General features: G+C 49.0%; 1 protein-coding gene across 1 annotated transcript in view; it reads right to left on the bottom strand.

Annotated features, from left to right (window-relative positions):
• TNFRSF21 (TNF receptor superfamily member 21) overlaps window positions 1–6,821 on the bottom strand; it is a 59,179-nt gene extending 52,358 nt beyond the window's left edge. Inside the window, exon 1 of the mRNA XM_083178662.1 lies at window positions 6,503–6,821. Within this exon, the coding sequence (XP_083034788.1) occupies window positions 6,503–6,559 (57 nt within the window). The 5' untranslated portion in view covers window positions 6,560–6,821. The remainder of the gene's footprint in view (window positions 1–6,502) is intronic.
• Between the last annotated feature and the right edge of the window lie 14,239 nt (window positions 6,822–21,060).

Here is a 21,060-nt window from a genome sequence, read left to right as displayed (position 1 = left end):
ATTATGTTTTGTGTAAGCAGAAGTTTGGGTTTGCAATAAAAGCCGGATAACAGTTCCTGAGGTGTGGATGTGAGAGAGGGAAGGGCTCCATCCACAAGGCCTATTTGGGGTCTTTAGGTCTTCAGCCTGAGCGCGGGCTAATTAGTGCCTGCATCTGTAAGAGGCTGATATAAGCTGTGCCAGGGTTTGGGCTCACTACCTACGGAAACAGATAGCAGACAGGGATGAGACACTGGAATGTACTGACTGTGGGGGAGATTCTCTAAGAATCTCCGCCCCCCATCGCATACTTAATTATCGCATATGTTGTAACATATGCGATAATTAAGGCAAAGGACAGCTCTTGCGTTAAGAGCTGTCCTTTGCGGTGAGAGTCGCCGGGTCCCAGCAGGTCCCGGCGGCTCTCCTCTCCCTCCCACACCCGGCGCTGCTGCGCCGGGCTCTCCTCCTCCCTGCACCCGGAAGAGGATCAGTGCAGGGAGGAGGTCACAGGTCCGGGCAGCACTGCGCTGTGCTGCCCGGACACAGGTGAGGGGGAGGGGCGGTGGTGGGTCGCAGTAGAAGCCCATAGGCTTCTATGGGGCATCGCCAGATTCTTCTGGCGATACCCCCATCGCGGTAACCCGGTGGGGATGCTTAGAGCATCCCAAAATGCAGTAAAAACCCAGATAACAGGGTTTTTACCGCATTTTTAGTTTAGAGAATCTCCCCCCAGCCTTTCAACACAGGAAGTGAGGTTGAACATAGATTCAACCCGGCTCACGGTGTATTGTAAAGGGTAATCCCATTATTACACCAAACCGCCAGAGTGCACCTGGGTTTTTGACTCTGCTCCAACTCAGGTGAGAGTTTGAACCCTTTTACACAGTGTCCCCACCCAGCATAATGTCGGATTGTAGACGTCAGCGGAGGCGGGGCAAACGCTCAACCTATGGACTGACCACAGGGTGCTTTGGTCAGGAGGTATGGGCTCCCCCCCCCATTAGTGTAAACGGGTCCCGGGTTGGATGACCCGGGTTACCAGTTTACACTGCCCCTGAACACCGGTCTCACCCGCATCTAATCCAGGTTGAATTGCCGGGTCTTTGGACCAGGGATATTATTAAGGGGGACATTTACACTGAGACCCAACCCGGCAATAACACTGGAAATGTTCTTGGTGTAACAGGGGTATGGCCCTTCAAAAAAAACATCCGAGCTTGTCCGGTATCCCGCACAGCCACCAAACACAGAGGCCATTACATCTGACCATACATTTCTATCTAGTTACCATAATATAGAGATGAATTATGAATATGGAACAACTTGCTACTTCTTATTTGCAATTTTTATGATGGCAAGTAGTGAAAGAGTCAACAAAATTTGACCAATATTCTGGAACCACGTGACCTCGCCCAGACAGGAGGCATTTTGTTTTGTGTGAGACTCCCGTATACTGGCCCACAAAATGGCTGCCTATATTCTGTGTAGGTGACAGTTACACGCAGTGTTCCCTCTAAGCTGTGCGTGCGCACACAACTCGACAAGCATGTGCACAGACATTACACCAAAGCGCATAAAGCAGCAGTGGTCCCTTTTTGCAGTTGTGGACTCAATTAATGTGTGTTTCACCCATTAACTACATTGTGTGCAGTGTTTTGAATGTTTAATATCATTTTGAAGTAAAGTTAACACAAACGCTGAACGTCATTTTACAGTTATAAATAAGTGATGCACAAAAATTAAAATTTCCTTCCAAAGTTGCACAGCCTTCGAAAAATTAGAGGGAACATTGGTTATACGGTAAATGGAAAAATTATATAAAATATGGGTATAACCGATATGTGTACCAAATAAAAATATTCTCCTACTTTTTGGCATTTTACCAAGAAGACGAGAAGGGGAAGGCGGTGAGGTGGGCTTGTGATACTGAATCAAATCCTTGCACAGACATGCGATTCTGGTTCACCATACTCCCATCACAAGACAGAACCAGGGGGGGACAGCCTAATTTTACTTGAGGTTGGTAACCGGCTGTTTTCTGGGAGTGTCCAAAAAAAAAAACGCAGGCGTGTCCAGGTGCTTTTAAGGAGGATCTGTGATATCAGTGTCACCCTCGGATACAACTGTTCGATTCCCCAATCCACTCAGGCGCAGTTTTTAAACGCAAGTGCAAAACAACAGGATACATAAATGTAATGCGGTCTTCTCAATTACAGCACAATCACAGCGTTCATATCATTACTATGATAGTGCCTTGTGCACATGCCAACTAGGGGTTAATACCAGAACTGTGCCATATTTTTCCCATTCATGTAAATGGCCCATTAATTCTAATGGAGTTATGCGCGGTTTGTAGATAATGTACCCTACTGAAATGAACTGAAACGAATGGCAATCCCCAGCATCATTAATCAAACCCCCACACCCACACTTTAATACATAGCTCTATGTGTGATCACTGCAATGATAAATATTATGTACAGGATGATATATATCTGCCTAATTATACACATATACTGTATTCCATTAGAGCACAGGTTCTCAAAGTCAGTCCACAGGGCCCCACATGTTTTGCAGGTCTCCTCACAGAATCAAGTGAAAGAATTAGCTCCACCTGTGGATCCTTTAAAATGTGTCAGTCAGTAATAAGTGCACCTGCCGGATGACCTGGAAAACGTGAACTGTGTGGGGTTCTGAGGACCGACTTTGAGAACCACTGCATTAGAGGTATTTATAATGGTGTAATTCTGTCATTTTACCTCTATTCTGATATTGTATGGTCATATCATTCCAAATGGGGGGAGGGGGACAGTCCAAATTCACGGACCAGGCAAAAGGGTGGCTTCTCTCCCAAAAGTGGGTATTTTGGTGGGGGACAACGTTAAGAATAAGCGGTCTTCTTTCATGGTCCCCGTCTTTGCATATTTCTGTTTAAATTAGGAAATATTGCATTGATATTTTTTTCCCACTGATTACAAAATTATGTTAATATATGCCACATTTAGTTAATCAAGGGTAACTGCAATAGTAAAATAATAAGAAATCAGATCATTTCCATGAAGTAATCACCACGTCTCCTAATAATTGCATGTCTAGATACCAACCACCACCTCACGTGGTAAGGATTCCATTGCTAAACCGCCCTTACTATAAAGATCTCCACACTGTGCAGATGACAAAGGCACCTTTCTTATATTCGCCAATAATGACCACTTTGTCTGTTCTAAGGGGGTTATTCTGGTTCACTCGCAAAGGCACAATCACTATCTAATGGACAAAACCATATGCACTGTAGGTGGGGCTGATGTAACATGTGCAGAGAGTTAGATTTGGGTGTTTTATTGTTTCTGTGCAGGGTAAATACTGGATGCTTTATTTTTACACTGCAATATAGATATCAGTTCGAAGTACAAACCCCACCCAAATGTAACATCTGCCCCACCTGCAGTGCACATGATTTTGTCCATTTGAGAGTGATTATTGCATTTACGACTAAACCAGAATAACCCCCTAAGTTCAAAGCTCGTTCACAGCTCTGAAGAAATGTATACATATTGTTGTGTTCATCAAAGCACCGCACATCTTTCAAAAACTGTGCAGTTATTCTTCCCTGCCTGGGGCGTCGCTCTCTGCTGTATACTTCTTGCACAGTGTGGTCTGCTTATCAGTGCTGAAATATAGACCAAACTGTGCCAGAAGAACCACAGCAGAGAACGACAACCCAGGTAGGGTAGAGGAACTGCTCTGGTTTTGAAAGATACAGAGTGATAGGATGAACACTATTGTTAGATTACCTTTAAGGATGACTCTCTCACCCCCCTTAGTAGTAAACAAGCCCCATTTCTCTATCCTTTCATTATAAAGTGACCCTCCTATTCCTGTTATTAAATCAAACTCTGCCACCATGATCTAGGTCCTTACAGCGGAGCCTCAAAACCACCTTTAGGGTCTCACATTCCGCGTGTCGCAATTAGTGACTAATACGTCGGTCATTGATAGGTTGTGTGTTCAGCATTTTTCCAACCATGTATTCCAGCATTACAGACGCAACCTTACATAGTGTAAAATATACAGTATCACCCAATACTACTGCTACCGCCCTCTGTCACTTACAGTACTGTAGCCGGTTTCAGTGGAGTCAGCAAATGTACAGTACACACCCAAATGTTACACACCCCTCCCTGCTGTCCTCTTCTGTAGCTCACAACACTTATTGACTGCTTCTGCTTTTCCAAACTATTGTCGATTCCCCACTAACTAGTTAAAATCACCTGACGGCGCGGATAAGCCCCCCTTTATCATTTTAACCCGTGGGATCACACGATAGAAGTGGGAAAAGCAGAAGCATAAAGAAACAGTCAGCCAGACTTGTATCTGTCCATAATAATCAAATGAGAACCCATTTCATTTACAGCCTTGTATCTCACACAAAGGTCACCTGAGACGGGTCTCCATTACCCCATCCGCCCTGCCGCAGTGTACTGCAATAGCCATGAAATATTTATTTCTGAGGATTTATGACTAAAACTTTTACAATATTCTCGTATGTGTCAAGAATTATTTCATTTTCAACTGCATTATTAACTGGTTCTGGGCCTCACCTCTCAGGAACCTTACTAGCACATTTTTAATGGATCAACAGCCTTCTCATAGTTGCCAGCAGAAAATGATCACATATGGTCAATTGGAGTAATGTATCTGGGCACCAATAGTTGCTTGCCCACTGCAGTGCAGCTGCTGCAGGACCTCTTGGCAGCATCTATACCTAATGTTATTCTAATTAACTCCAGCGCATTCTCCCTATGTAATCACCAGATTATCCAACAGCAATTCCTACACTGCCTGGGCTCCCAGACCTTCTGCCCACAGCCTGGAGCAATGGGTAAGCGGTCCTTCAGCTTCCCAGAAGCCCCACATTGGCATAATAAAGAAGAACCCATGGATTACCCTGCTGGTAAATACCAGCAGAGGGGGGTACACAATGCCCAGCAGCAGGTACACCATGCCCAAAACCAGCAGCAGGTACACCATGCCAGCTGCATATTAGGCTCAGTACCAAAAACAAAGGGAAGTACAGCATGCCAAGTGGCATCAGCATGGGGGGTTACTCACAGAAGAGGGGGTGGTAAAGCATGCACAACGGAAGTAGCGGGTGTGGGGTACACCATGCAGTGGCAGCAGGAGGGGGGGGGGGGGGACACCATGCCTATAAGCAGTAGTATAGGGGGGATACACCATGCCCAGCAAGAAGCAGCAGAGGAGGGGAGGTGCACTATGCCCAGTAAGCAGCAGCACAGGGTGGGGGGTACACCATGTCCAGTAAGCAGCAGCACTGTGGGGGACCATGCGCATTAAGCAGCGGAATGGGGGGGGGGATACACGGTGCTCAGTGAGCAGCAGCACAGGGGGGATACACCATGCCCAGTAATCAGCAGCACAGGGGGGGGGGGATACACCATGCCCAGTAATCAGCAGCACGGGGGGGGGGGGGGGGAGAGATACACCATGCCCAGTAATCAGCAGCACAGGGGGGGGGGGGTACACCATGCCCAGTAATAAGCAGCAGCACAGGGGGGGGGGGGGGATACACCATGCCCAGTAAGCAGCAGCACAGGGGGGGGGGAATACACCATGCCCAGTAAGCAGCAGCACAGGGGAATACACCATGCCCAGTAAGCAGCAGCACAGGGGGAGATACACCATGCCCAGTAAGCAGCAGCAGCAGCACAGGGGGAGATACACCATGCCCAGTAAGCAGCAGCACAGGGGGAGATACACCATGCCCATTAAGCAGCAGCAGCACAGGGGGATACACCATGCCCATTAAGCAGCAGCAGCACAGGGTATGTACACCATGCCCAGTAAGCAGCAGCACAGGGGGAGATACACCATGCCCAGTAAGCAGCAGCACAGGGGGATACACCATGCCCAGTAAGCAGCAGCACAGGGGGATACACCATGCCCAGTAAGCAGCAGCACAGGGGAATACACCATGCCCAGTAAGCAGCAGCACAGGGGGAGATACACCATGCCTAGTAAGCAGCAGCAGCACAGGGGGATACACCATGCCCAGTAAGCAGCAGCACAGGGGGAGATACACCATGCCCATTAAGCAGCAGCAGCACAGGGGGATACACCATGCCCATTAAGCAGCAGCAGCACAGGGTATGTACACCATGCCCAGTAAGCAGCAGCACAGGGGGGAGATACACCATGCCCAGTAAGCAGCAGCACAGGGGGATACACCATGCCCAGTAAGCAGCAGCACAGGGGGATACACCATGCCCAGTAAGCAGCAGCACAGGGGGATACACCATGCCCAGTAAGCAGCAGCACAGGGGGAGATACACCATGCCCATTAAGCAGCAGCAGCACAGGGTGATACACCATGCCCAGTAAGCAGCAGCAGCACTGGGTATGTACACCATGCCCATTAAGCAGCAGCAGCATAGGGGGGGATACACCATGCCCAGTAAGCAGCGGCACAGGGGGGATGACATCAGATATTTCGGGTACTTACAGCCAGGAGGCAGGCAGCAGGTGTCCGGGCGCCGCTCCTCTCCCGGGGAGCCCCCATGGTTGGCGGCTGACAGGCGGACCCCAAGGCTCGGGGCGCTAGCTCATGCTCCTCGGTATCAGCAGCAGTCCGGCTGGGTGTGTGGACGCCGGAGCTCCGGCGGTGTGGGCCAGGTATAGCTGGGCGGTGTCAGGACCTCATACAAACCGCGGGCCATCGCTGCTGAGCCGGAGCTGCCTGTGTCTGCAGCCGGGGGATCATCTGACAGCAGCGGCCGGGAGAGCGGGCGGCAGTACCCGCCCACCCTGACGTCACACAGGAGGACAAAGGGACTCCCACTGTGACGTCACGCCGATACTCACCGGCCGCGGCTGCTGCTGCATATACTGCTCTTCTCTTCGCTGTGTCATCCTCATCACTCCGCCAGCACCACAAGTATCTTCCCCCTGAATCTGTGTTGGCCCACCACTACCCCTCACTGGTCCCCCCTGCCTTTGTGCTGCCCCAGCATTATTTACCCCTCACTGGCCCCCTGCATCTGTGCTGTAACACCATTACCCCTCACCGGCCCACTGCCTCTGTGCTGCCCCACAATTACCCCTCCCCGGCACAGAGACGGATTTAGACCTCTTGGGGCACTAGACAAGATACCGGTTTGGGGCTATATATTTTTGCTGCTGATTGCAGGTAGCATTGATCATAGGTGCCGATTTATGTTTTTGCTGGTGGGTGCTCAAGCTAAAAATATAGTGGAGTGGCTTCATGGGACAGGGGCGTGGCCACAAAATAATACTTATTTACATACCTCCCAACTTCTGTCCGTATGAAATAGCGCCCGAAAAGGGGGCGGGGCGTATGCAAATGAGGGCGTGACTTATGCTAATTAGCCGCGACCTCATTTTCATACGAGAATAGACGCTGTGCGCGTGCGCATGCGCACAGCGTCTATTCTACTAGATTGGGGGTCTCCCAACTGTCACCCCCCCCCGCAGCGGGACAATGCCTGCCGCGGGTGGGACAGCGGGACAGGACCCGAAAATCAGGACTGTCCCTCTAAAATCGTGACAGTTGGGAGGTATGTATTTATATTATGCAGCACAGTGATCTCCAATATTCAAATTATGGCAACAGTGAAAAATACATAAATGCCCCCACAGTGCAGGTACAAAAATCCCACCCACAGTGCCAAATACATAAATGCCCCCACAGTGCCAAATACATAAATGCCTACACTCAGGGCCGGCGCTACCCACTCAGCAGTTCCTGCAAAGCAGGGAGGCGCCATGCTGAAAAGGCGCTGTCTCCCTCCCTGCTCTGCTAAAGCTGCCTCAGCCATCACTGTCACTGCCTCCTGCAAGCCGCCCGCAGCACCTGTCTGACAGCGGGCGGCAGTATGGAGAGGCTGAGCAGCTCCCTGCACCGCGCACACACTGTCCTCCTCCTGCGACCTGCCCCCTCTTTCTCACAGACACTTGCGCTGAGGCATGTAGCGCTGTCTGAATGCCTGGATGACATGTCATGTCTAGATCCGCCCCCCTACCCATTGCTCCCTGCGCCTGTCAGCTGTCAATCAAATGACGAACAGGCGCTGCCTCCCCTTCATTCCCTCTTCTCAGTGTGCTGTGCCAGTGCCACTGCAAGTCCTCAACACTCCGCCCCCTCTATCTCCTCCCCTCTTCTTCCATTCTCTCTCCTCCCCCATCCCCCCTCTTTTCCCCCTCAGTCAAGAGTGCTGCACATACTTTTTGTACTGCTTTCGGATCACATCGCACACAGATTGCATGCATGCCATGCGATGCGATCTAGCCCATAACGTATGCGATTCTCGCTGTGTGTATGGGCACCTTTAGTGCCTGCAACATTTTGCGGACACAGCACTGAGATGGTGTATGCATACATGTACATGCACCCGAGATCCTCCATAGGACCGCATGTTGCATACACTCCCGCAATCGGGCTGCAGCTTGTTGCAATGGCAATGTGAAAGGGCGCAAAATGTATGGTTTGCAGGAGGGCGCCGGACACCCTAGCACCGGCCCTGCCTACACTGTACCTGTTCTAGCGACGAGGGAGGGGGAGTGCAGTGGGACACTGGTGGGTGGGTCGCTGCTGAGCGGGTGGGTGCTCATCAATTTCCGTGGGTGCTCTGGCCCTCAAGCACCCACAGAATCGGCACCTATGGCATTGATAGAGTACCTTGGCACGTGCACAGTTTAGGAATAAAGGCCCAGCTGCGTGAACATCAGCATTGTGTACAAATCTGAATCAGGCTCTAGGTCTTTGGGAAGAAGGGTTAATACAGCAAATGAAACAATTGTGTGTGTCCAAACATTTTTTACCCTATCAAAGGTATAGATGAGCGCGTCCGGACTTCTGAAATCCGGACACTACCGAACGGCAGGGATCTGAATGAGGCAAAATGCCATCATCCCGGCGTAGGATTCTCGCGAGGTCCGAACTCTATATAAGTCCCTCGCTACCCGCCGCCATCTTCACTCCGGCATTGGAGAGGGCTGAGGGAGGTTATGGCTCTGTGTTTCTCTGGGAAACTGGCATGGGGTGGCGACCTGGCCGCAGTGATGGTGCCTGGTGCAGTCCAGTCCTGTGGTACTGTGCTGTATGCTGCCGGTTCTGGTGTCCTGTGCTGCTGTAAAAGTCTATGCAGTGGTGTTGTGCTGTCTAGTGGTACTGCCACCAAGTCCAGTGGTACTGCCGTTAAGTCCATTACTGCTGCCAAGTCCAGTGATACGGCCGTTAAGTCCAGTGGTACTGTTGTTAAGTCCAGTGGTACTGCTGTTAAGTCTAGTGGTACTACTGTTAAGTCCAGTGGTACTGCTGTTAAGTCCAGTGGTACTACTGTTAAGTCCAGTACTGCTGCCTAATCCAGTGGTACTGCCGTTAAGTCCAGTGATACTGCCGTTAAGTCCAGTGATACTGCCGTTAAGTCCATTGGTACTGCCGTTAAGTCCAGTGGTACTGTTGTTAAGTCCAGTACTGCTGCCTAATCCAGTGGTACTGCCGTTAAGTCCAGTGGTACTGTTGTTAAGTCCAGTACTGCTGCCAAGTCCAGTGGTACTGCTGTTAAGTCCAGTGGTACTGTTGTTAAGTCCAGTACTACTGCCAAGTCCAGTGGTACTGCCGTTAAGTCCAGTGGTACTGCCGTTAAGTCCAGTGGTACTGCTGTTAAGTCCAGTACTGCTGCTAAGTCCAGTGGTACTGCCGTTAAGTCCAGTGGTACTGCTGTTAAGTCCAGTGGTACTGTTGTTAAGTCCAGTGGTACTGCTGTTAAGTCCAGTACTGCTGCCAAGTCCAGTGGTACTGCTGTTAAGTCCAGTGGTACTACTGTTAAGTCCAGTGGTACTACTGTTAAGTCCATTACTGCTGCCTAATCCAGTGGTACTGCCGTTAAGTCCAGTGATACTGCCGTTAAGTCCATTGGTACTGCCGTTAAGTCCATTGGTACTGCCGTTAAGTCCAGTGGTACTGCCGTTAAGTCCAGTGATACTGCCATTAAGTCCATTGGTACTGCCGTTAAGTCCAGTGGTACTTCCGTTAAGTCCAGTGGTACTGTTGTTAAGTCCAGTACTGCTGTCAAGTCCAGTGATACTGCCGTTAAGTCCAGTGGTACTGCTGTCAAGTCCAGTGGTACTGCTGTTAAGTCCAGTACTGCTGCCAAGTCCAGTGGTACTGCTGTTAAGTCCAGTACTGTCATTAAGCCCAGTGGTATTGCCAACAGCCGCATAAGTCCAGTGACAGTCCAGTGGTACTGCCGTTAAGTTGTTTGTGATGAGGACAAAGTACGACAGCCTTCATTATATGGCAAAGCCGATAACTGCGGCCTTAACAGCTATGTTGGTGTTAGATGTGCGTCCAGTGTCCACCATCAGTGGAGTGGGATTTCGACCATTGATGGAGATTTTGTGTCCCCATTACCAAATCCCATCTAGATTCCACTTTACTAGGCAGGCACTACCCAGGATGTACAGAGATGTCCGAAAAAGTGTCCTCCCACTGACCAATTAAACACGGACATGTGGTCAAATGGTTCTTTGTCTTTCCCACACAATAAATTTGGTAGTGCGGCATTTCCTAAAGAGTGACAGGAGCATGCAGGAGATGCCTGAGGTTGTCCGCAAAATTGTGGAACACGTTCGCCATTCTGCCACTGCCTGCTGAAGACTGAAGGGACATCAAAAACTCCTGAACCTGCCCTGCCATCAACTCAAACAAGAGGTTGTGATGCGCTGGAACTCCACCCTCTATATGCTGCAGTGGTGGAGAAGCAGTAAAAGTCCATTCAAGCCTACACAGCCAACTATAACATAAGCAAAGGAGTGGGGATGCACCTGACTCAAGCGCAGTGGAGACTGATTTCTGTGTTGTGCAAGGTTCTCCAGCCGTGAACTTGCCACAAGTCAGTTCCGACACTGTCAGCTTGAGTCAGGTGATTCCCCTGATCAGGCTGTTGCAGAAGCAGCTGGAGAAAGTGAAGGAGGAGCTAAAGCATTACGATTCCGCAAAGCATGTCGCTCTTGTGGATGAAGCCCATTTATATGCCTTGCCAGGATACAAGGGTGGTCAGTCTATTAGTCAGAAGAATACATTCTGGCCACCATGCTCGAGCCTCAGTTTAAAGCCGATGTTGTGTCTCTGTTTCCGGTGGACACAAGTCTACAGCGGTGCAAGGACCTGCTGGTCAGGATATTGTCATATGAAGGGGACGGTGACATGGCAACAGCTCCTCCTTCATTTTCTCCCACACCTGTGGCTGCAAGGATCCAGCTAAAATTCCCTACCCAACCCGCAGTGATGCAGGGCAGGAAGGAGCGAATTGGACATCTAGTCCGGACTGAAGGACCTGCCAACGATTGCTGACATGTTTACTGTAACTGCATATAATGCTGTCACCATTGAAAAAATGGTGGAGGATTACTTTGGTGACAGCATCCAAGTAGACATGTCAGACAGTCCTTACCTGTACTGGCAGGAAAAAAGGCAGTTTGGAGGCCCCTGTACACAGCGGTGTAGCTAGGTGCCATGGTGCCCGGAGCAAGGGCATATTTTGCGCCCCCCCTACCCCGGTAATGAATTAGGGGCGTGGCTAACATGTGTTTGCATGTTACATTTGAAAAGAAAAAACTTAAAAAATAAGACACTATATAAGACGCTGTAACGGAATCTGCTGCACTATCTAAGACACTGTAACGGAATCTGCTGCGCTATATAAGACGCTGTAACGGAATCTGCTGCACTATATAAGACACTAACGGAATCTGCTGCGCTATATAAGACATTGTAACAGAATCTGCTGCGCTATATAAGACGCTGTAATGGAATCTGCTGCACTATATAAGACACTGTAACAGAATCTGCTGCGCTATATAAGACGCTGTAACAGAATCTGCTGCGCTATATAAGACACTGTAACGGAATCTGCTGCGCTATATAAGATGCTGTAACGGAATCTTCTGCGCTATATAAGACACTGTAATGGAATCTGCTGCGCTATATAAGACGCTGGAACGGAATCTGCTGCGCTATATAAGACGCTGGAACGGAATCTGCTGCGCTATATAAGGCACCGGAACGGTATCTGCTGCTCTATATAAGACGCTGTAACGGTATCTGCTGCGCTATATAAGACACTGTAACGGAATCTGCTGCACTATATAAGACACTGTAACAGAATCTGCTGCGCTATATAAGACGCTGTAACAGAATCTGCTGCGCTATATAAGACGCTGTAACGGAATCTGCTGCGCTATATAAGATGCTGTAACGGAATCTTCTGCGCTATATAAGACGCTGTAACGGAATCTGCTGCGCTATATAAGACACTGTAACGGAATCTGCTGCGCTATATAAGGTGCCGTAACGGAATCTGCTGCGATGTATAAGACACTGTAACGGAATCTGCTGCGCTATATAAGACACTGTAATGGAATCTGCTGCGCTGTATAAGACACTGTAACGGAATCTTCTGCGCTATATAAGACACTGTAACGGAATCTTCTGCGCTATATAAGACACTGTAACGGAATCTGCTGCGCTATATAAGACACTGTAACGGTATCTGCTGCGCTATATAAGACACTGTAACGGAATCTGCTGCGCTATATAAGACACTGTAACGGAATCTGCTGCGCTATATAAGACACTGTAACGGAATCTGCTACGCTATATAAGACGCTGTAACAGAATCTGCTGCGCTATATAAGACACTGTAACGGAATCTGCTGCGCTATATAAGACACTGTAACGGAATCTGCTGCGCTATATAAGGTGCCGTAACGGAATCTGCTGCGCTGTATAAGACACTGTAACGGAATCTGCTGCGCTATATAAGACACTGTAACGGAATCTGCTGCGCTATATAAGACGCTGTAACAGAATCTGCTGCGCTATATAAGACACTGTAACGGAATCTGCTGCGCTATATAAGATGCTGTAACGGAATCTTCTGCGCTATATAAAACACTGTAACGGAATCTGCTGCGCTATATAAGACACTGTAACGGAATCTGCTGCGCTATATAAGGTGCCGTAACGGAATCTGCTGCGATGTATAAGACACTGTAACGGAATCTGCTGCGCTATATAAGACACTGTAATGGAATCTGCTGCGCTGTATAAGACACTGTAACGGAATCTTCTGCGCTATATAAGACACTGTAACGGAATCTTCTGCGCTATATAAGACACTGTAACGGAATCTGCTGCGCTATATAAGACACTGTAACGGTATCTGCTGCGCTATATAAGACACTGTAACGGAATCTGCTGCGCTATATAAGACACTGTAACGGAATCTGCTGCGCTATATAAGACACTGTAACGGAATCTGCTGCGCTATATAAGACGCTGTAACAGAATCTGCTGCGCTATATAAGACACTGTAACGGAATCTGCTGCGCTATATAAGACACTGTAACGGAATCTGCTGCGCTATATAAGGTGCCGTAACGGAATCTGCTGCGCTGTATAAGACACTGTAACGGAATCTGCTGCGCTATATAAGACACTGTAACGGAATCTGCTGCGCTATATAAGACACTGTAACGGAATCTGCTGCACTATATAACATGCTGACAGCTGTAAATAAATAAATATACAGCACAGCAGGGCAGCAGCAGATGCCAGAGAGATTCACTCCCCCCCCCCTCCTCCCCTCCCCCAGGACCCACGAATCCCCCAAACCCCAAGTGTATTATTAATCTTATTACATCATTAATTAGCTGTAAAAAAAAAAAAAAAGAAATCCACCTTGAATAATGTTAGCAGGGCGGAACGGGCGGCAGCAGAAACTATCCTCACCAGCGCTTGGGATGGCTGTGGCTGATGACGGAGGAGGGAGTGAGAGGCAGGCGACTGTGGGAGGAATCTGAGTGCTGCTGCGATGCGCTGCCCGGAAGCCGGTCCGAGCAGCAGCAGCACGAAATTACATTGGAGTGTCAGAGTGACCAAGCGTCACGGACCGGGCAGGGGGCAGGAGGCAGGCGCCGGGCAGGGCAGCCGCCGGGCAGGGTAACCGCCGGCGCACGCTGCCCGTATTGATCTTTCTTCTGCAGGGATGATTTTTGCGGAGGGGGGGCAGGCCGGCGGCGCCATCCGACCAATCGGCGCCCGGAGCAGGAGCTCCGGTGGCTCCGCCCTCCCTACGCCTCTGCCTGTACAAGTTGGCTCTATTCTACCTGAGTTGTCCCACCTCCAGTGTGTACTCTGAAACATAGGTGCCGATTTATCGTTTTGCTGGTGGGTGCTCGAGATTCCTGCCCCTTGACCCTCCCAAAGCCCCGCCCTTGACCCGCCCATTGACCCACCCAAGCCCCGCCCCTTAAACCATCTTCATTTGTTTATTCGGGTGCTAAGCATTGCTGCATTGCAATATGGGGAGATTAACGGCAAGAGAATCAGTGTTAGACAGATTCGAGTCTAATCTGTCTAATACGGCCTACACAGCTATGTTGGTGTTAGATGTGCGTCCAGTGTCCACCATCAGTGGAGTGGCATTTCGACCATTGATGGAGGTATTGTGTCCCCGTTACCAAATCCCATCTAGATTCCACTTTACTAATTCCAATTAAACACGGACATGTGGACAAATGGTTCTTTGTTTTTCCCACACAATAAATTTGGTAGTGCAGCATTTCCTAAAGAGTGACAGGAGCATGCAGGAGGTTGCCTGCAAAATTGTGGAACACGTTCGCCATTCTGCCACTGCCTACTGAAGACTGGAGGGACATCAAAAACTCCTGAACCTGCCCTGCCATCAACTCAAACAAGAGGTTGTGATGCGCTGGAACTCCACCCTCTATATGCTGCAGTGGTGGAGAAGCAGTAAAAGTCCATTCAAGCCTACACAGCCAACTATAACATAAGCAAAGGAGTGGGGATGCACCTGACTCAAGCGCAGTGGAGGCTGATTTCTGTGTTGTGCAAGGTTCTTCAGCTGTTAGAAATCGCCACAAGTCAGTTCCGACACTGTCAGCTTGAGTCAGGTGATTCCCCTGATCAGGCTGTTGCAGAAGCAGCTGGAGAAAGTGAAGGAGGAGCTAAAGCATTACGATTCCGCAAAGCATGTCGCTCTTGTGGATGAAGCCCATTTATATGCCTTGCCAGGATACAAGGGTGGTCAGTCTATTAGTCAGAAGAATACATTCTGGCCACCATGCTCGAGCCTCAGTTTAAAGCCGATGTTGTGTCTCTGTTTCCGGTGGACACAAGTCTACAGCGGTGCAAGGACCTGCTGGTCAGGATATTGTCATATGAAGGGGACGGTGACATGGCAACAGCTCCTCCTTCATTTTCTCCCACACCTGTGGCTGCAAGGATCCAGCTAAAATTCCCTACCCAACCCGCAGTGATGCAGGGCAGGAAGGAGCGAATTGGACATCTAGTCCGGACTGAAGGACCTGCCAACGATTGCTGACATGTTTACTGTAACTGCATATAATGCTGTCACCATTGAAAAAATGGTGGAGGATTACTTTGGTGACAGCATCCAAGTAGACATGTCAGACAGTCCTTACCTGTACTGGCAGGAAAAAAGGCAGTTTGGAGGCCCCTGTACACAGCGGTGTAGCTAGGTGCCATGGTGCCCGGAGCAAGGGCATATTTTGCGCCCCCCCTACCCCGGTAATGAATTAGGGGCGTGGCTAACATGTGTTTGCATGTTACATTTGAAAAGAAAAAACTTAAAAAATAAGACACTATATAAGACGCTGTAACGGAATCTGCTGCACTATCTAAGACACTGTAACGGAATCTGCTGCGCTATATAAGACGCTGTAACGGAATCTGCTGCACTATATAAGACACTGTAACGGAATCTGCTGCGCTATATAAGACGCTGTAACGGAATCTGCTGCACTATATAAGACACTGTAACGGAATCTGCTGCGCTATATAAGACATTGTAACAGAATCTGCTGCGCTATATAAGACGCTGTAATGGAATCTGCTGCACTATATAAGACACTGTAACGGAATCTGCTGCGCTATATAAGACCCTGTAACGGAATCTGCTGCGCTATATAAGACACTGTAACGGAATCTGCTGCGCTATATAAGACGCTGTAACGGAATCTGCTGCACTATATAAGACGCTGTAACGGAATCTGCTGCACTATATAAGACACTGTAACGGAATCTGCTGCGCTATATAAGACCCTGTAACGGAATCTGCTGCGCTATATAAGACACTGTAACGGAATCTGCTGCGCTATATAAGACGCTGTAACGGAATCTGCTGCACTATATAAGACGCTGTAACGGAATCTGCTGCACTATATAAGACACTGTAACGGAATCTGCTGCGCTATATAAGACGCTGTAACGGAATCTGCTGCACTATATAAGACACTGTAACGGAATCTGCTGCGCTATATAAGACATTGTAACAGAATCTGCTGCGCTATATAAGACGCTGTAATGGAATCTGCTGCACTATATAAGACGCTGTAACGGAATCTGCTGCGCTATATAAGACACTGTAATGGAATCTGCTGCGCTATATAAGACACTGTAACGGAATCTGCTGCGCTATATAAGACGCTGTAATGGAATCTGCTGCGCTGTATAAGACACTGTAACGGAATCTGCTGCGCTATATAAGACACTGTAACGAATTAGGGGCGTGGCTAACATGTGTTTGCATGTTACATTTGAAAAGAAAAAACTTAAAAAATAAGACACTATATAAGACGCTGGAACGGAATCTGCTGCGCTATATAAGACGCTGGAACGGAATCTGCTGCGCTATATAAGGCACCGGAACGGTATCTGCTGCACTATATAAGACGCTGTAACGGTATCTGCTGCGCTATATAAGACACTGTAACGGAATCTGCTGCGCTATATAAGACACTGTAACAGAATCTGCTGCGCTATATAAGACGCTGTAACGGAATCTGCTGCGCTATATAAGACACTGTAACGGAATCTGCTGCGCTATATAAGATGCTGTAACGGAATCTTCTGCGCTATATAAGACACTGTAACGGAATCTGCTGCGCTATATAAGACACTAACGGAATCTGCTGCGCTATATAAGACACTGTAACGGAATCTGCTGCGCTATATAAGACACTGTAACGGAATCTGCTGCGCTATATAAGGTGCCGTAACGGAATCTGCTGCGATGTATAAGACACTGTAACGGAATCTGCTGCGCTGTATAAGACACTGTAACGGAATCTTCTGCGCTATATAAGACACTGTAACGGAATCTTCTGCGCTATATAAGACACTGTAACGGAATCTGCTGCGCTATATAAGACACTGTAACGGTATCTGCTGCGCTATATAAGACACTGTAACGGAATCTGCTGCGCTATATAAGACACTGTAACGGAATCTGCTGCGCTATATAAGACACTGTAACAGAATCTGCTGCGCTATGTAAGACACTGTAACGGAATCTGCTGTGCTATATAAGACACTGTAACGGAATCTGCTGCGCTAGATAAGACACTGTAACGGAATCTGCTGCGCTATATAAGGTGCCGTAACGGAATCTGCTGCGCTATATAAGACACTGTAACGGAATCTGCTGCGCTATATAAGGTGCCGTAACGGTATCTGCTGCGCTATATAAGACACTGTAACGGAATCTGCTGCGCTTTATAAGACACTGTAATGGAATCTGCTGCACTATATAAGACGCTGTAACGGAATCTGCTGCGCTATATAAGACACTGTAATGGAATCTGCTGCGCTATATAAGACACTGTAACGGAATCTGCTGCGCTATATAAGACGCTGTAATGGAATCTGCTGCGCTGTATAAGACGCTGTAATGGAATCTGCTGCGCTGTATAAGACACTGTAACGGAATCTGCTGCGCTATATAAGACACTGTAACGGAATCTGCTGCGCTATATAAGACGCTGTAATGGAATCTGCTGCGCTGTATAAGACACTGTAACGGAATCTGCTGCGCTATATAAGACACTGTAACGGTATCTGCTGCGCTATATAAGACACTGTAACGGAATCTGCTGCGCTATATAAGACACTGTAACGGAATCTGCTGCGCTATATAAGACGCTGTAATGGAATTTGCTGCGCTATATAAGACACTGTAACGGAATCTGCTGCGCTATATAAGACGCTGTACCAGAATCTGCTGTGTTATATAAGACACTGTAACGGAATCTGCTGCGCTATATAAGACACTGTAACGGAATCTGCTGCGCTATATAAGACACTGTAACGGAATCTGCTGCGCTATATAAGACACTGTAACGGAATCTGCTGCACTATATAACATGCTGACAGCTGTAAATGAATAATTATACAGCACAGCAGGGCAGCAGCAGATGCCAGAGAGATTCACTCCCCCCCCCCCTCCTCCCCTCCCCCAGGACCCACGAATCCCCCAAACTCCAAGTGTATTATTAATCTTATTACATCATTAATTAGCTGTAAAAAAAAAAAAAAAAAAAAATCCACCTTGAATAATGATAGCAGGGCGGCACGGGCGGCAGCAGAAACTATCCTCACCAGCGCTTGGGATGGCTGTGGCTGATGACGGAGGAGGGAGTGAGAGGCAGGTGACTGTGGGAGGAATCTGAGTGCTGCTGCGCTGCCCGGAAGCCGGTCCGAGCAGCAGCAGCAGCAGCACGAAATTACATTGGAGTGTCAGAGTGACCAAGCGTCACGGACCGGGCAGGGGGCAGGAGGCAGGCGCCGGGCAGGGTAACCGCCGGCGCACGCTGCCCGTATTGATCTTTCTTCTGCAGGGATGATTTTTGCGGAGGGGGGGCGGGCCGGCGGCGCCATCCGACCAATCGGCGCCCGGAGCAGGAGCTCCGGTGGCTCCGCCCTCCGTACGCCTCTGCCTGTACAAGTTGGCTCTATTCTACCTGAGTTGTCCCTCCACCAGTGTGTACTCTGAAACATAGGTGCCGATTTATCGTTTTGCTGGTGGGTGCTCGAGATTCCTGCCCCTTGACCCTCCCAAAGCCCCGCCCTTGACCCGCCCATTGACCCACCCAAGCCCCGCCCCTTAAACCATCTTCATTCGTTTATTCAGGTGCTAAGCATTGCTGCATTGCAATATGGGGAGATTAACGGCAAGAGAATCAGTGTTAGACAGATTCGAGTCTAATCTGTCTAATACGGCCTACACACATGCCGATATTAAGGCATTTTCTAAGCGATTTTGCTTAGTTTGGCAAAGTCGCTTAGAAAATGCCCCCACATCGGTGTGTGTGTGTGGGGGCTATATTGACAGCAATGTGCTTCCCCGCGCGTCTTTGTCGCTGGCCGAGATTGATCAACAGTGTCCATCAATCTCGGCATCGGCAGGGTTCTCCCACCGGAGAACACTGGCGCTGTCTGCTCGCTTAGCACACAGAACTGACAGCTCACTCTGTGTGTGGGCTGTCAGCTCTGTGTGCTATGCGATAGCGGCGCAGCACAGCCCGACCTAGAACAGCTAGGTCGCCCTACACACATCTCTATGTGTGTAGGGCCCATAACACTGATTCTCTTGCCGTTAATCTCCCCATATTGCAATGCTTAGCACCCGAATCTCTAATATTTTAAGAAGATTATTTCATTTATAATTGATTCTATTTGAAGGGTCTAATCATTAGACCAGGAATGGGCAATTATTTCACTTAATAAGTCCAGCAGATATTCGAGGGCTGCACTCCAGAAATAGGGGGTGTGGTCACGCAAAAGGGGGTGTGTGTATAAGAACTATACAAGGAACCTCCACTATAGGGTACATGTATCTAGAATAAGATAGAGCGAGGGCCGCATAGGTCAGAGGGAATTTAAGAGCCTGGGAATTTGTTGTCCATAAGCATTGTAACAGCAACAGCAGTGCATAGCCGTAGGTAATAGCAGAGAGTGGCAGGTAGACCTGCCAATCAGGGTGCAAGGGGGCGTCAGCTTAGAGAGGGGTATATCAGGCATTGCAGCCAGGAAGTAAGCCTCTTTGAGTCTGGATTCCCACCCTCCCTACCCCCTTTTTTCCTCCGTTCTACCTGGCCTGACGCCAGTTCACCAAATTCGGCAATCATGCCATAGTTTTAGTTTATCAATCGGCGAGAAGGCGCTCTCGACCAGCAGTCAGGTGGGGTGTCAGGTGGTCTCTGTGCGGTATTGCCCCCCCTTTGCCAAGAAGGCGGGCGAGTCCCCATGCTCCGGCTGGGGGCGTCGGATACTTCCTGGAAGGTCCGCGTCATGCAATAGAAGGGGGCGGTATGTCCGTCACAGCGCGGGCTGTACCCCACGTGAAGGGGTGTTGCTAGATTGGGGCGCTACGGTCGCTACCATGGCAACACCCGGAACTGGTGCTGGTCTCAAGTGCTTTCTTTGCCATCCCTTATACAAATAGGGGTCATACCATTTCAATAAATATTCATGACCTTTTAACCTTACGCAGTTTGTGTCCGTGTCTTATTTCAGATAAGGTGTTGTTCAGTTATTTCTAGGCATAAGAGTTAAGTTATGGTATAGATAAACAACAACAACATAATTCACTAGGCGCCTTATAACTATACAACAAGGCAACTCCACCATAGGGTATATAAATAATAACTATAAAACAAGTCACAAAGGGTACATGGATGCAGGCTTGTAGTAACACATAATACACAGGTACAACAGGGAAACACTTACTAATACCGTTTACACAGTGTTGTGGTGTTGAAGTGATCACTGGACATACTCAGGTCCTGGGGAGAGTGGCATGTATGTCGGAGAGCCCGTCCCTACAGAAGCAGCATCCCAGCAGTGGCTGGAGACCTCCCATGACCTCCCTGTGACCCGCACACAGTACTCTGCTTTCCGTAGTAATGCCCAGGTGTGGGGCTTACACGGCAGCAGCAGGCGGTGGCTTCAAACTCTATCAGCGGTCACCATCAGGCGCAGGAGCGCCGGGGAAATGCCGGGGCTGAGGCAGGAGATAAGAGAAGTGCAGGCTCATATCCTCCTGCAGGAACCATTCGCTGCCAGTGATCAGGGTGAGCGCGAGGTATAGTCCTGCTACCATTCGCGCAGGCACACACAGGCGCAGCGTCGGCTACACGGAGCTACACCGCGCGAAC

Source organism: Crinia signifera, chromosome 3 (assembly GCF_055691185.1).
Source record: "Crinia signifera chromosome 3, ASM5569118v1, whole genome shotgun sequence".
Taxonomy (NCBI): domain Eukaryota; kingdom Metazoa; phylum Chordata; class Amphibia; order Anura; family Myobatrachidae; genus Crinia; species Crinia signifera.
Note: the sequence above shows the minus strand (reverse complement) of the source record. Positions and strands in the feature narration are given on the sequence as shown.